General features: G+C 42.9%; 3 protein-coding genes across 4 annotated transcripts; 2 read left to right on the top strand and 1 right to left on the bottom strand.

The window, feature by feature from the left end:
* Positions 1 to 811: 811 nt before the first annotated feature.
* Positions 812 to 3,209, bottom strand: LOC115678763 (uncharacterized). The gene is made up of 7 exons (XM_030602195.2): positions 2,864 to 3,209; positions 2,542 to 2,734; positions 2,269 to 2,378; positions 2,041 to 2,119; positions 1,898 to 1,965; positions 1,614 to 1,680; positions 812 to 1,070 (listed from the first exon to the last, which is right to left on the bottom strand). Exons 1-7 carry the CDS (start codon positions 3,089 to 3,091, stop codon positions 958 to 960), a joined length of 858 nt encoding a protein of 285 aa, XP_030458055.1. The 5' UTR covers positions 3,092 to 3,209; the 3' UTR covers positions 812 to 957.
* Positions 3,210 to 5,065: 1,856 nt separating this feature from the next.
* On the top strand, positions 5,066 to 7,396 carry LOC115678927 (U-box domain-containing protein 38-like). Its single transcript, XM_030602439.2, has one exon. It carries the CDS (start codon positions 5,321 to 5,323, stop codon positions 6,962 to 6,964), a length of 1,644 nt encoding a protein of 547 aa, XP_030458299.2. The 5' UTR covers positions 5,066 to 5,320; the 3' UTR covers positions 6,965 to 7,396.
* Positions 7,397 to 9,156: 1,760 nt separating this feature from the next.
* LOC115678896 (alpha-mannosidase I MNS5) lies at positions 9,157 to 14,657 on the top strand. Of its 2 annotated transcripts, none has more exons than XM_030602381.2 (14): positions 9,157 to 9,407; positions 9,971 to 10,013; positions 10,100 to 10,165; positions 10,252 to 10,313; positions 10,479 to 10,578; positions 10,750 to 10,932; positions 11,597 to 11,645; positions 11,730 to 11,909; positions 12,075 to 12,195; positions 12,784 to 12,865; positions 12,949 to 13,135; positions 13,569 to 13,710; positions 13,786 to 13,936; positions 14,148 to 14,657. In XM_030602381.2, exons 1-14 carry the CDS (start codon positions 9,289 to 9,291, stop codon positions 14,367 to 14,369), a joined length of 1,707 nt encoding a protein of 568 aa, XP_030458241.2. In that variant the 5' UTR covers positions 9,157 to 9,288; the 3' UTR covers positions 14,370 to 14,657. The 2 variants fall into 2 exon arrangements, with proteins under 2 accessions (XP_030458241.2, XP_056175300.1); XM_056319325.1 differs by lacking the exon at positions 9,157 to 9,407 and adding an exon at positions 9,598 to 9,848.
* Positions 14,658 to 15,038: the final 381 nt, after the last annotated feature.

Below are 15,038 nucleotides of genomic sequence, written 5' to 3'. Positions count from 1 at the left end.
TAGGATGAAGCATTTTAAAGTCTTGTTTAGGATCATTCTTTTTTCGTTTATAAGGCCCTGAAGCAATTGTCGATCGGGTTGGACTACGCTAAGCGGAAGATTTGAATCGATTCACAATGGCTACACCTCTAGTACATCCAACACGAGCTCGATACTGATCCGTGCTAATTGCGTCAGCCGATAGTGTTATCAATTGCATTTAGTTTGGTTAATCCTTACGGACGCACCCAAACTGTGCAGAGGGCGTATCCCTTTGAAATGAGCAGGCGACGTTGTGATTCGAGCACTGGATTTGCTTGATCCGAACCGTTCGTTTGCCCAGTCGACCAATGTTAGCTGGGGAAACACCTCGTGTGGTGAGTTGTGTCATTACACGGAAATAATGGTTTCAAATACTGTTTTATGAGTTTCCAGTGAATGTTAAGCTCTGTCGCTATCTTGACGAGATGGTCATGAACTGGAATGCATTCGTTATTCGCATCGATCGAACGTCGAAAGTGCACCATATTGATATTGCACCATATTGATATTCAAAATGGAATCAACGGTCTATCCTAACGAATATCCTTGCATTGGGTATGAATTGCCGGCAAAGCTGGCAAAATGGTCCATAGGTACAAAGTCTGAGTCACATATAGATGCACAAAGACAAAGGTCACAAAGCTCGTCTCCATAGACAGGCAGTATTATAAGCCTTGAAGATGTGTACACTGTAATTTGAACTACTCAAAAATCTTACACCAGATGTTGCATGTGGCAGGTATAAATGCTCCCTCCATGCTAAGTAATGGCCTAACATTACAACAATCAATTCATTGATAAGCTACTACTGGTAGTGGCGGCGAATGAAATTGACAAAGAATCACACTTTCGCACAAACGAGTTATATTGTACAACAGTTTCGCAGGGAATTACATTATATAACCTGCGATGATCGGCAGATGGCCACCTGAATATTTACAGTGGGTCTTTCGCTGGTGTGCCTGCATGGCGGGGATACTTTCTGGGTGTGGGGTGACCCTTCAAACAGATGATGGCAGTTCGCTGCCCGTATGGACCATGGGATTCAACTGGATACAATCAAAATGAATACATCAATTTAACTTGTGAAACAAGCAAGATTAACTCGCATATCGAGCATGAAGTGGAATGGATCCTCCAAACTTCAATCTCGATCAGCAGAAGAACAATGGCACAAAAATCATCCTCCCATAGCCAGAGGAGAATGCTGACAACATGGAGACAACTAATTTAGTTTGTTCAATCTGAGTGTCTTAGATGCAGTGAACTTGGCTTCACATCTCCCACGAATATTCACATCCACTTTCAGCTGCGCCCGGTCAATTAGTCCTGGACATGAGACTAGTGGACCTAATACTGTTATTCCTTACTATGACAGCATATCACTGTCCACGAAATCTCCCTTTCTTTCTAAATTATCGACACTACAGTTTTCAGTAAGAAGTTGTATTACCACTAAATCAATCAGATAAAACAAGCCTGCCTGCCTGCCTGATTAACAACCACTACAGGCACTAGCAAACGATTCTTATGCGGAGATACAAACTCCGGGAATATTTCCATCGGCTAGGCTAGGGAAACAGAATATTTACCGGGACAGACTTGCAAAAGGGAAGCACCCATCGACCGGATTGCCGTTTCAGCATTTTTAACTTCATCCTGCTCAAATTGCCAATGAAGAAAGGTTAATGCAACCCTCGCCTCATACCTAAGAAAAAAGGTAATTTTACAGACAATCTCACACTAGCTGGAATTTACTCCTGTGCATCATTCCAGAACTTAGGTGTCCTTGAGACAAGAGTAATAGACCAAGTTAAAGTTTTCGGCCAATTGAAGCACCAAAAATATGGATGAAAGAGGAAAAATAGATACACACCTCCGGATTGTGACCCTTCGCAGCCACAAACAAGCCACCAACACGAACAAGTGGAAGACAATATTCAGCTGGAAATGCGACAAGTATAAGCACTAGCAAACCAAGAGAATGGAATTTGATTCTAATAAACATCCAATCATCACCTAAGACTCTCATCTCGGCTACAGCTCTCGCAACAGCAACATCAAAATGTTCTCTGAAGTGCAAATCATTACCAATATCCTGCCCAAGAACAGATTTTCAGAAGATGCACCACAGCCCTGATATGTACAGTGTTACCAGAATGCTCCAAACTTCCAACATAAAACAATGGAACAGTCTCGATTCTTACGAATAAATCCTTAATCGTAGAAAAGCAACGGAACTCGTACCTCGGCTCTTCCATTCACGACCTCAGCATTGGACACCCCGGCTAGATTGACCGCATGCTCCAAGAAAACACAACGTTTTCTCATAGACTCAACAAGAGTCACCTGCCAATCTTCAGTGCAGTTATAACAAGAATCAAAGCGTCCCACCAACCCCAAAAGTGAACAAAAACCACATCGAACATGATGACCATGTATCAAATCCAACCTACCAAGCGACCATGACTTCCACAAAAGTCGGCCATAACAATACAACTGATGAACTGAGGTACTTACCGGGCTGCGCAATTGCCAAGACCAGTCCAGGAAGCCCGGCGCCACTCCCGACATCGACGACGCTGATCTTACCGCAAGAAGCATCGCAATGCGAAAGATAAGAGTCCCGTATCGGAGGGATAATCGATAGGGAGTCCTCGACGTGCCTCTCCATCACCTCATCCGCCTCTCTGACAGCAGTCAGATTCATTCTCTGTGCCATAATTTCCCTCGCCCTTAAATCTCTACGCTTCAAAGCGACAAAACTCTAAACAGAAAACACACCTCTTCTTGTTTTGTCGGTGCGTGTTTGTACAGAGGAGGCAAAGAAGAGACATGCAACCTGGTTCCACTCAAGGAGAGCGTCGACGTAGAGGCGTATCTGCTCCTTCTGATCATTCGTCAGGGCCCGGAACTTCGGACAGCGAACGGCTCTGCCCTTGGCTCCGCCTTCTGCATCGACCAGAGCACAGTGCAGCCTCGTTGATATGGGGACCGCCAGGTGTTTGACGAAAGTCCCGACAGACAACGGCGTGGAAATGCCGGGAAATTTGCACCGCGAAGCCAACATGGCCGATGCCAGGATTGCAGGGTCAGCTCCTGCTGCGATCGTCGTCCTTCTTTGCTGAAGAAGAAGGGACTCGACTGCTGGAACGAGACTGACGATGAATATCAGTTTGCCTCTTAAGCTTCATGATCTGTATCTTCTTCTTCTACATTCCGTATTTATTGCATTTTCTCTCGTATTTTTTACAAATTTTCATCGATTTTTAAATCAATTTTGATACAAAATTCTAAATAATTAGTATTTTCTTCAATTAAGTATTTTTGCTCCACAGGCCTCCTATTGCTAAAATATATGTCACTCTAAAAGGATATGTATATCTACTCGGGACATTTTAGGGAGTATGACTTCAGTCAACCCTTATTCAAGATATATTTTAAGGATCACGTCTATACCTAAAAAATTGGTAAAATATTTGAAAAAATTCTAATGAAAAGACAAGGATGATATGATGAATATTTCAGATAGGAAGAAGGGAAAGTAAAGATGGGCAAAAACAGAAATATCTTTATAGATTTGACCAAAAAATAAGTAAAAAAGGGGTCGAGGGAGTGACGCATGTTTTTTTTTTATATTTTTTTCAAGAAAGTGACGCATGTTATTTGTTTTCATCTATCTTTATAGATTTGACCAAAAAATATATATCTTTATGGATAGGTGAAAATGACACAAATGGTTCTTAAAATTTGGTTCAATGTGATTCCTAAACTTTAACCATGTATACAATATTGTATCTTAATTTTTAATTTATTCAATTTGATACATGTTACATTCAACGTTGTTCTTCCATTTATTCAAATTCAAGGACAACGTTGAACATTTTTATATAATGCAGTGATTAAATTGAACATGTATTGAAAGTTTAAAAACCACATTAAATAAATTGAAAGTTTATGGACGATGTAGCACATTGAACTCAAGTTTTGGTACCATTTGTGCATCATTATATATACTTGTTCCTAGCTTGTGTTGTTGGCATGATTTGTTTACCATTGCAAAGAAATTAGATTAATCATCACTTGAAAATTGTCATGATTCCCAAGGAAAGATAGTTTTGTCGATGAGCACATTGGGCTTAGTCTATAAACACAAAAAGATGCTCCATTGCTTGTTTTGTAGTAAAAGCTCACATATTTTAAATTCGAAAATGTTGGAAACATTTTTTAATAAGAAATTCACATAAATTTGTTATAATTAAAACAGGAAATTATAGGAATGCTTTTTACTTCGTTGAACCATTAATAAATAGATAGGCTCTTGAAATCCCACCTTAAATATGAATTTACTAGACGCCCATAAATATATCCATATGAAGAGGTTGTCTATGTCGAATACGCGAGTGCGGAGAAGAATTTTTTTTCCCCTAATTTCACACACACTCAAATGATTTTTTAAAGATATAAAAAAACTCGTGGAATCACGCAAGCAAAAGAATCTAACTTGTATGAATTAGGAATAGTCATATAAACAATTCTTAAACTTTGGCTTAATGTGCAATGTAATCCCTTAACTTTTAATTTTTTCAATACGATCCATGAACTTTAACCCAATGTTCAATGTAGTCCACGAACTTTTAATTTGTTCAATGTGGTATTTGAACTTTTGGTACATATTTAATGTAGTCCATGAAGTATACGAAAATGTTTAATGTAGTCCCTGAAATTGAAATAATGGAAGGACTATATTGAATACTTTCATAGAGTTCGGAGACTAAATTAAACATGTATCAAAAGCTCATTGACAATATTGAATAAATTAAACTTCAATGACCACATTGAGCAAATTAAAAGTTCAGGAATTATATTGTACATTAGGCAAAAGTTCAGGGACTGTTTACGTCATTTTCCCATGAATTAAAAGTAGAAGGACTCAATTGCACAAAAAATATAAATTGGAGGACGAGATATGATATATCACACAAAACATTAGAAGAAGACAAGGCTGTCTTAACGGACGGTCACGGTCGGCTCCTCGACCACCTTCTGTTATACCGGTCAAAGTCAACTCATGCGCAGTCATCCTCCCCACTCCTCCCTCTTTCTCTCTCTTTATAACAGTCGCCGCCGCCGCCGCGTAGAGGGAGAAAAGGCATAGCGGGCGGACAGAATCTCCGAACTCCACCACCACACGGCCATGCCCCATCTCCCCATACCCTCAGCTCCGGCCTCCTCTCTCGCCTGAGCTCGTCCCGTCCTCCGCCACCGCCGCCATCGCCTCCCGCTCCCCGAGCAAGCAATGGGCGGCGGTAACGGAAGGAAGCACCGGTGGATCATCTCCTTCGGCCGCTCCTCCTCCTCCTCCTCCTCCGCCTCCGCCTCCGCCGCCGCCGTCTCGAAGGACCCGCCGCGCGAGTTCCTGTGCCCGGTCACCGGGTCCCTCATGGCGGACCCCGTCGTCGTCTCGTCGGGCCAGACCTTCGAGCGGGTCTCCGCCCAGGTGTGCAAGGACCTGGGCTTCTCGCCGGCCGTGGACGACGGTTCCAGGCCCGATTTCACCGCTCTCATCTCGAACAAAGCCCTCCAGAGGACGATCCTTAACTGGTGCGACAAATCGGGGTCCCTGCCCCCGCAGGCGCCGGATTATAGCTCCGTCGAGAGGGTCGTGCGGTCCCAAATCGCCGCCCTGGATGGGGGAGAGGAGGAGGAGGAGCCGAGGGGCGAGATCAGGGCTTCGGAGAGGGAGCTGCTGAAGGGAGTCGCGGAGAACCCGCCGGTGATATTCTCGCACGCGGTGAGCGAGGTCGGTCCCCGGGTCAACCACTTCTACTCGAGCCCGTCGGAGGAATCCGTGGTGGTCGCGGCTAGCCCGGAGACTCCATTGCCGCTGACCACGAGGCCTTCCTGCTTCTCGCCGTGCAGCTCGTCCGAGCTCGTGGAGAGCGAGACCTTGGGCTTGGCTCCTAATCCGGAAGAGGAGAACTTGTTGGCGATGCTGGAGAGCTCCGAGCTTTACGACCAAGAGCAGGGCGTGCTCTTGCTGAGGAAGATCACGAGGACGAAAGAGGAAAGCAGGATTTCTCTGTGCACGCCGAGGATGATCGCCGCGCTCAAGCCGCTCCTAGCCGCACGGCACAACACGATGCAGGTAAATGCCGTTGCTTCGCTGGTCAATTTGTCGCTGGAGAATGCGAACAAGGTTAAAATAGTGAGGTCAGGGATTGTGCCCCTGTTGATCGATGTGTTGACGGGAAGTTTCGGCGAAGCGCAAGAGCACGCTGCAGGCGCATTGTTTAGTTTAGCTTTGGATGATGATAATAAGATGGCGATTGGAGTCTTAGGTGCTTTGCCACCTCTTTTACACGCGCTTAGATCGGAGAGCGAGCGCATGAGGCATGACTCGGCACTTGCTCTGTATAATCTGACCCTGGTGCAGAGCAATAGGATCAAATTGGTGAAGCTTAACGCGGTGCCGGCTCTATTGGCGATGGTGAAAGCTAAGAACTTGGCCAACCGGGTATTGCTCATTCTGTGCAATCTTGCTGCTTGCGTGGAGGGAAAGTCGGCTATGCTCGATGCCAACGCGGTGGGGATTCTAGTCGAGCTTTTGAGAGGGAAGGAGGTGGAGTCTGAGGCAAGCAGAGAGACTTGCGTTGCAGCACTCTACGCAATGAGCAACGGGAGTTTGAGGTTTAAAGGGCTGGTGAGGGATGCAAAGGCAGTGGAGGTCTTGAGGGAGGTCGAGGAGAAGGGGACCGATCGAGCGAGAGAGAAGGCTAGGAGGTTGATCGAAATGATGAGAGGAACGGAGCAAGGCGAGGAAGAGGATCCCGACCGGTTGGTGCCCTTGGAATCGAGCGGATTTAACAGGACTCGATACCGATTCGGCCACTTCGGGCCTGATGGGAGGAATTTGTACGGTGCAAACACTACCGAGTTCTAACTGTTCATTACGTCAGTTCCCTTTCCCAATTAAGTCTGGTAAATTAAGTTGCAGTGGACAAATTCAGCTACAAACTGCAGGTGGAAGGAAGGGAAACTCGTGCTTTTCGTTTCATTAAAGCTAAGTTACCATTTTGCGGAGTGAAAATGGATGCCTGGCATTGCGCCGAAGATACCCTCAAGCAGGGAATTTCAGTCCATTGCTGGAATTTCCAGTTGCTCTGGTTAGGCGAGTTTGTGCATATGTAGGTGTGCATATTACTTTACTCAGCGAGAGAGTGAGTGATACTATTGCTGTGTTGCGTTTCTTCTGCTCCTCTCTTTTGCCTCTTCTTTTGACTCATTTGTTCTCTGTTCTGTCTTCTGGATGTTATACTGAACATATCTGATTTTGGAAGGGCCATGGGCAATAAACTACATTGACTTGTTCTTAGCTTTTCTTTCCTCGCTGGCCTTCCAGTTCTTTTTACAAGCATCGGGTCTTCGTCGCCGATGTGCATTTCATGATGGTCGTGGTGGACAATGACGGTTTCAATGAAAAACTTTTGGCCAGAGGAAGCAGAAATGCGCCAAGTCAACCACAAACGTGTGTGGTGATCTAGAAGTCAACGAGTGCATTTGTCATTACTAGACCTGTCAAAATGGGTTATAAATCCATTTCTTAATCCATATATTAGTAAATGAGTCATAAATGGGTTAGTTATATTTAGTAAATGGATCATAAAGGGTAGAAGTATAATATTAGTATTAAATGGGTCATAAATGGGTCGTAAATGGGTCATAAATGAGTTTACAACTGATTTAAACTCAACTCATCTCTCTCACCCTTACTCAACCTTGCACTCACTCACTTTGCACTCTCATCTCAGTTTGGATATGAATTTTTCTAAATTTAATTAAATATGAAAGTGTTTTAGCAATATGGGTCTGATCGGGTATGGGTTGAGTATGGGTCGGGTCGAATATGGGTCAAGAAAATTGCATTACGTATAAATGGGTTAATGGGTCAATTTGGGTCGGATCATTTATGACCCGACCCAAATCCGACCCGACTCACCCATTTGACAGGTCTAGTCATTACTGACGAGCGAAGATGACGTTTGCGAGTGTGAGGCTGAGTCCGAGCTACGCTAGGGAAATTTTCTCCGCTTTGAATAGATTTGGTCCATGAAGCAATGGAAAGGATGCTGATCAATGACATATGCAGACTTGCTTGAGTTTATTGCTGCATTAAAAGACTAAAAAGTTGCTATTTTACATGACAAAAATGTGGTCTTTGACATGGAAAATCAGCTAACCAGATGGAGGAATTACTGATTTTTTTCGCAGGTTTAAGGTTACTTTTTCGTCGCTAAACTTACGAATCACTTAAGAAACTTACTAGCTACAAAGGGTTAAAGGTGCGGAGTCGCGCCTTGCGAGCTCGCTTTCCCATCTAAGCGCGTGTAAAAGTGACGGCAAAGCACCTAAGACTCCAATAGCCATCTTATTATCTAAATTGAACAATGCTTTGAATTTAGGTAATAGGGGCACATACCTGACCAAAATTACTGGACGTAGAACTTGTAATTTAATATAGGGTTAATATAACGAAAAGCCTCCAAATTAATATTCCTATGATAGATTTACCTTGAACTAATTTTTTGACCATAAAAAACCCCAAATTGGTACATTCGTCATAGATTTACCCTCCGTTAGTTTCCGTTAAATTTTACCTTCAAATTGCTGAGTTGAGTGACACACAACAGTTGATGGGTGTACCATTTTAGGGTTTTTCCCCTTCGTGTGTCACAAATTTACGAATTTGTAATTTTTCGTGATATTAATCTAATTTTAAATAGGGTAAATTTGTCTCAAATGTTTACTAATTTATGATTTTTCGTGATATTAATCTAATTTTAAGGAGAGTAAATTTGTCCTAAGTGTACCGATTTGGAGTTTTTAGTGGTCAAAAAATAAGTTCAAGGTAAATCTATTATATGTGTATCAATTTAAGATTTTTCGTGGCATTAACCCTATATTAAATTGCAAGCTTTATATATCGAGTAATTTTGGTTCCCGGGTTTCATTACCTTTTTACCCCTCTCGCGATGCGGTCAAAATAAGCGCGTCCCCTCGAACCAATCGCCTTCCACTTCATCACGAGATCACGAATTCGCGAATATACCACTACAGACAAGATCCGTACGGCGCGTATAGCGCCGTTCGCAGCTCGCACCGCCTCGCGGTCCTAAAGCAAAAATCCACCGCCGGGGCTTCCCCTTCTTCTCGTCGCAGGCCCCCACGCGCGCTCCCGCCCGAACCCACGTACGCCCCGAGGACAACATGGTTCCTCGCGGTTTCAGGACCCTGCTGCTGATGCTCCTCGTGATCTCGTCCGTTTCCGAGCCGGATTCGCGCCGGGAAGCGAAGAGGAGGCTCCTGAGGGAGAAAGTCCGCCGGATGTATGTTTGAAAATCTCGCTACCCCCTTGACCCACTTGATTCTTGTTCCTTTCAGGCCACGATGGTCTGTGCCGATTCTTGAACGTCTTGTTGGGTGTGCCGTGTTCCTGCCAATGGGCTGCTGTGTAACTTTTCCCTTTTTTCGGTGTGTAACTGTGGTTCGTGAGGATGTGATGGGACTGGACCAGCAATCTTGCAATGCCCTTCTTTCTCGAGATTTGATAATTTTGCCGGGATGGGTTCTTGCTTATGAGTTTCTTTGATGAAGTTTTGATAGATTGAGAGCTGTGTGGGAAGTGAACTTGATGTGGATGTTGCTTCCACTGTTATGGATTTGAATATGCCTGGGACTTGATTGTGATTGAATCTGCATTCTTGCTGACAGTAATCAGTCTGACGAGAATTGTGTTTCGCACGGCAATCTTGAATAAAGAACGATGTGTAATACCGGTTTATCTGATCTTCAAGTGTTCTTTTTCATTCTACCAGGCATGAAATGCATCTTGATTGATCAGGGGCTTTGGGATTTCATTTGACCCCATTCATCATTTGTCTTCTTTCAGGTTTTACCATGCATATGACAACTACATGACCCACGCTTTTCCGGTCAGTTGCTGTTCTTTCCTGATATTTGGAGATCGAGGGACTGCAATTTGAGTGTTCTGCTGAATGATGCTTCTTTTTTCTCACAGCATGATGAGCTGAAGCCTCTAACGAAAACTTTCACAGACTCTCTTAGTGAGCTTGGCAATCTTAAGGTGATAACGGATTGGCTCTGTAATTGAGGAATAAATCAGTTTGAGATGCTTGGTGACAACTCATCCTCCCGGTGTTTTCTTTTCAGCTTGAGCACCTACCACAAGACTACAATGGATCTGCCCTTACGCTGGTAGAATCATTATCTAGGTAAGTTGCAGATCTTTTTGTCAGCTGTTGATGTCATTATTCATGTGCACTGTACACTCTTGTTTTTTCACAAACTGACAGCATTTATCGTTTTGTGCATTGTTAGCTCCAGTTTCTGGTCCATCTTGCTAACATTCTTTCTGTCTCTGTCTCTCTCTCTTGCAGCCTCGTTATATTGGGGAATAACACTGAGTTTGAGAAGGCAGTTTTTTGGCTCTCTGAAAATCTGAAATTTGATATTGATGCACGAATAAATCTTTTTGAGGTATTCGGTTCTGAAAATCTGAAATAATCTGAAACTACACTTCAAAAAAAATTATGTATGTTTGTGCTTAATTAAAAAGAATTGGTCCAGCGACGTTGCTTTTAATGAATATCGTGAGATTTGCAATTGAAATCTTTAATAATCTTTCTTTACCTGACTGCTATTGTGTAGTGCAACATAAGAGTTCTTGGAGGACTTGTTTCTGCTCATATTCTTGCCACTGATTCTACAAACAGGTTGGTTCAAGGATCTTACAAGAACCAGCTGCTTTTCCTAGCAAAAGATCTAGGCAAACGCTTTCTACCTGCATTTGATACACCGACTGGATTGCCATACGCTTGGATTAATTTGAAGGTACAATATAGGGATGTTTCAAGGCAAAGATATAGTAACCAACAAAGACAAAATTTTAGCATATGCGACTGGTATTATAGATGATCACCAGTTTCTCATTCCAAGTGTTAATGGCATGGCAGTTTAACCTTCCTACAGTTTCATTGAGTAAAATATCAAGGTCTATGTGAAAGGAGTATCTGGACCTTGACAGTGTTATTGTGAACTAATGATGACAGTGTTATTGTGAACTAGTGATGCATTATTTCTGTTTGTAACATTAATTTAAGGCAAGTCTTCTCTTCCATGGCTAGAATGAGTTAGACTGAGCATGTGGTTGTATCGGATAGTTATAAAAGCTGTTCTGACCGGTAATATCACAGGAAAAAAATCCTTAAGGGGTTGGGAGATGCTGGTTGGTTTCCTTTGTGCATATATACCTCTTTTTTCTATGCCTTCCTTTTGTTGTCGGCATTATTTTATGTCAACTAGAGAAGCTGAAGAAAAGTTTACTACATTGGACTAAGTGGCAGAGATCCTCATTTCCTTTAGCTTATCCAATGCCTTTTAAAGAAATGCATTGTCATGGTTATGGCTGCTGTAATAGAATATGTTATGTATTTTTCATGTGCCTGTCTTTTCTGTAAGATTTTCACTCTGGATCACTGCAAAATCGTGTTAACAGTATGGAGTAACGGCTGATGAGACTACTGAAACGAGCACCTCTGGGTGTGGTGAGGACCTCACTATTTACAGATAATTATGACGTACTGTCCCGTGTTGCTGCTGACATTTGTTCGCTTTTGTGGCTGGTTCAGGTTCACTAATTCTCGAAATGGGCACATTATCACGACTAACTGGAGACCCCAGGTTTGAGTCTGCTGCTTTACGTGCACTTCGCAAATTATGGAGCATGAGGAGTTCCTTAAATTTACTGGGGACAACTCTAGATGTGGAAACGGGAGAATGGATCGAGTATTCCTCTGGGATTGGGGCTGGTATTGGTCTCTTTACTTGTGTAATTTAAGGTGCTGTGTCTATTTGTTAATTAGATTTGTTGAAGAAGCACCTTTATTACCTCGTTAATTATCTAATTTGAAGTATCTAAGTGCTTGCACGATGACTGTAATGCTTCTGATCTTTGCTGCTGTATAATCTTGCAGGAGTTGATTCCTTCTATGAGTATCTATTCAAAGCTTATATTTTATTCGGGAAGGAGGACTACTGGAGAATGTTTCACTCTGCTTATCTCGCCGTGCAGAAATACTTCAGACATGGTCCTTGGTACGATGGACACTTTTATTTCACTGTTGATATTCTATTTATATTTCTGCCTAATCAAATATTCATGCATACTAGCTTTGCTTTGGTGGAAAGTTGTTGACAGCAAAGCATTCTCGTGTTTTTTTGTACACATGTAGAATCCAGAGGTCCTTCATCATTTACCAATAGAAGATAAATTGCATGTCAGCTTTTGTGGGCACTTTCTTGATTATGTCCTCACTACACTTCACTTTGTAAGGAAACTGCTCTAGAGGAATTTAGTGAATTTACTCAGTAAAACTGTCCTTGTTTCCACTCTCATTGGCATTTTTTCCAAATGACATGATGCAAGAAATAGTTGACTATTGACTTATTAAAGAAAATTAGAGTCACCACCCGCCTAAAAAAAAAGAAAAAAAGAAAATTAGAGTCCTTAAGCACATGTGAACTGGATTTTGTCTGACTACTAAAGGAGTTAGACAGGGCAGCATTTAGTATGGATATGCTTGTATTTTACCGTCGAAAAAAAGGGGGCTAGCTTATATTTACTAGCTTTAAAAGTTGACTTGTGGTGATAAAAATGGAATGATCTTTTGATTTTCTAAATAGGTATCATGAAGCTGATATGAGAACGGGAAAAGCAACTTACTGGCAGCTGACAAGCCTTCAAGCTTTTTGGCCTGGGTTACAGGCAAGTAAGCTATGTCCTATAGGGAATTATTGTTTGAAGCTTCGGGAACTTTCATAAAAAAAGTGACACTTTAACATGATTAGGTTCTTGTTGGGGATATTGCTGCTGCAAATTCCACACACCGTGAATTTGTTCATGTGTGGAAGAAGTTTGGGGTAATACCAGAAAGGTACTTGCTTGATCATCAAATAATTCATCCTACAGAGAAGTACTACCCTCTTCGCCCTGAATTGGCTGAGTCCACATTCTACTTATATCAAGCAACCAAAGGTCGGTAATTGTGTGTCATCTGTCTTACTTTCAACTTGATGTGATGGAGGTGATCGAGAGAGAGAGAGAGAGAGAGAGAGAGAGAGAGAGAGAGAGAGGGGGGGGCGGATATGGCTGGGATGATTAATTTCTTCTCTTGATTTGTTAGATAAACAAACTTCACCTCAAAACTTTCCTATTTAGCAAGAGCAAGCAAAACATAAGATGAAATGCTCGAGTATTAGATACCACCAGTTGTGATTCATCAGTTTTCATGCGTACTTTTAGTGTGATATACTAGGAAGAGGTGCTTAAGTATATTCTTGCACGTCATGAAAGCGCAATTAATCTGCTGGTCTCAGTGGCCATTGATGGTGTAAAACGTCTATTTGGGCACCTTGTTGTACTTTCTACATCTTTCTCCTGATCATGTAACTATTTGACATGTTATTAGATCCATGGTACATCGAAGTGGGTGAGTCAATGGTTAATTCCCTTAATCTGTATACTAAAGTGGAGGGAGGATTTGCGAGCGTCAGGGACGTGACAACCATGCAACTGGAAGACCACCAGCACAGTTTCTTTCTCGCTGAAACGTAAGAGGGCCTTTTCAATGCATATATGCTCCCATGAACTAGCATATGCTGAAGTTTCATTTGAATTTTCTGCAGGTGCAAGTATTTGTATCTTCTCTTTGATGACCAGTTTTTGGTCAATCAGAACTATGTATTCACAACAGAGGGTCACCCTCTTCCTGTAATGAGAGATTGGCAAGAGAGGCTTCCCGAGACCTTCATCCCTACCAACTGGACCTTTTTCAAGGTGCTCATCTCTCCTTATAGCCAAAAACAAAATTGACCCTTTGTAACTCATGCTTCGTTCAATTCATAAGTTGCTGTTGCTTACTTCCTTTAGCTTTTTGGTACTTATCGGCTGATCAACCCTCATGGTCCCTGCCCCTTGGTGTTCCCTGTTCCGAGTCCTAGAAAGTGTCAAATCTATGTAAAATCTTGTGCATTTTTGGCTTAAGCAGACGGACAAGCGAACAAGAGGAGGAAGTGCTATGTCTTTGCAACTCTGTCCTGCATTGAGCACCCCTTCACACGGACAGAGAATGGAGAGCGCCTGTCACGTCCCCGATGCTCGTGGCAACCACCGGTGTTTGACCGATGAAGACTGCGGCATCGACTCCAGCACTTGTAGACGGAGATCATGCAGCATGGCAGGCTACTGCGGGCTCTGGTTGTCCTTATGATACCGTGTACATTGTGTACATTGCGAAATTCTTCTTCTTCCCCCCCCCAGGGAGCAATGATCAGAGGCCGGCGCTACACAGACGGTTCGGCTTACAAACACACAGGATTCTTTCAGCGTTAGAATTTAGGCCTCGACTAGATCAGTCATTAAAAATAGAAGTAGGATTGGCAGGATACTTTGTGTACCTACCCTCTCATCCTTGTACCGTAATGAGTGGAACCCCCTTCCCCCGGGGCATCGTGCTGTCGGGTTGAAGAAACAATTAATTTCAAAGACAATTGCCAAAGGACACTTTCTTCATGTCTGAAGTTGAAGGGCGTTCAGTACAGTTGCACTATCAGCAGCAGTTCATTGATGCTCATTGTGTGGACATGATACAAGCAGCTGGCGATGCGGAAAGCATCTCTCCTTTTCAGCTCTCTGCTGAAGCACCAACATTGAGTGGGAGTCGTATGCTGTCCGTGGAAATTCATCCTTGCATGACAATCCTTCGAGGGGGGTTCAGCATCTGCTTTGACTTGACTGAAACACTAGTGCTGCTTGAATGATATTCTGTTGACTGGGAAAAGAGAAAAAAAAGTGACTACAGTGTTTTGTCCAGAATCCATCCATTGCGTCCCGCTACTTTCCACCTTGTTAATCCAACGGCCATCCTTGCTTACCAAAA

This window comes from Syzygium oleosum, unplaced genomic scaffold (assembly GCF_021117445.2).
Source record: "Syzygium oleosum isolate NSW1041296 unplaced genomic scaffold, Sole_v2.1 Sole_v2.17, whole genome shotgun sequence".
Taxonomy (NCBI): Eukaryota; Viridiplantae; Streptophyta; class Magnoliopsida; order Myrtales; family Myrtaceae; genus Syzygium; species Syzygium oleosum.
The sequence above is the reverse complement of the archived record's forward strand: the minus strand, read 5'-3'. Positions and strand labels throughout refer to the sequence as shown.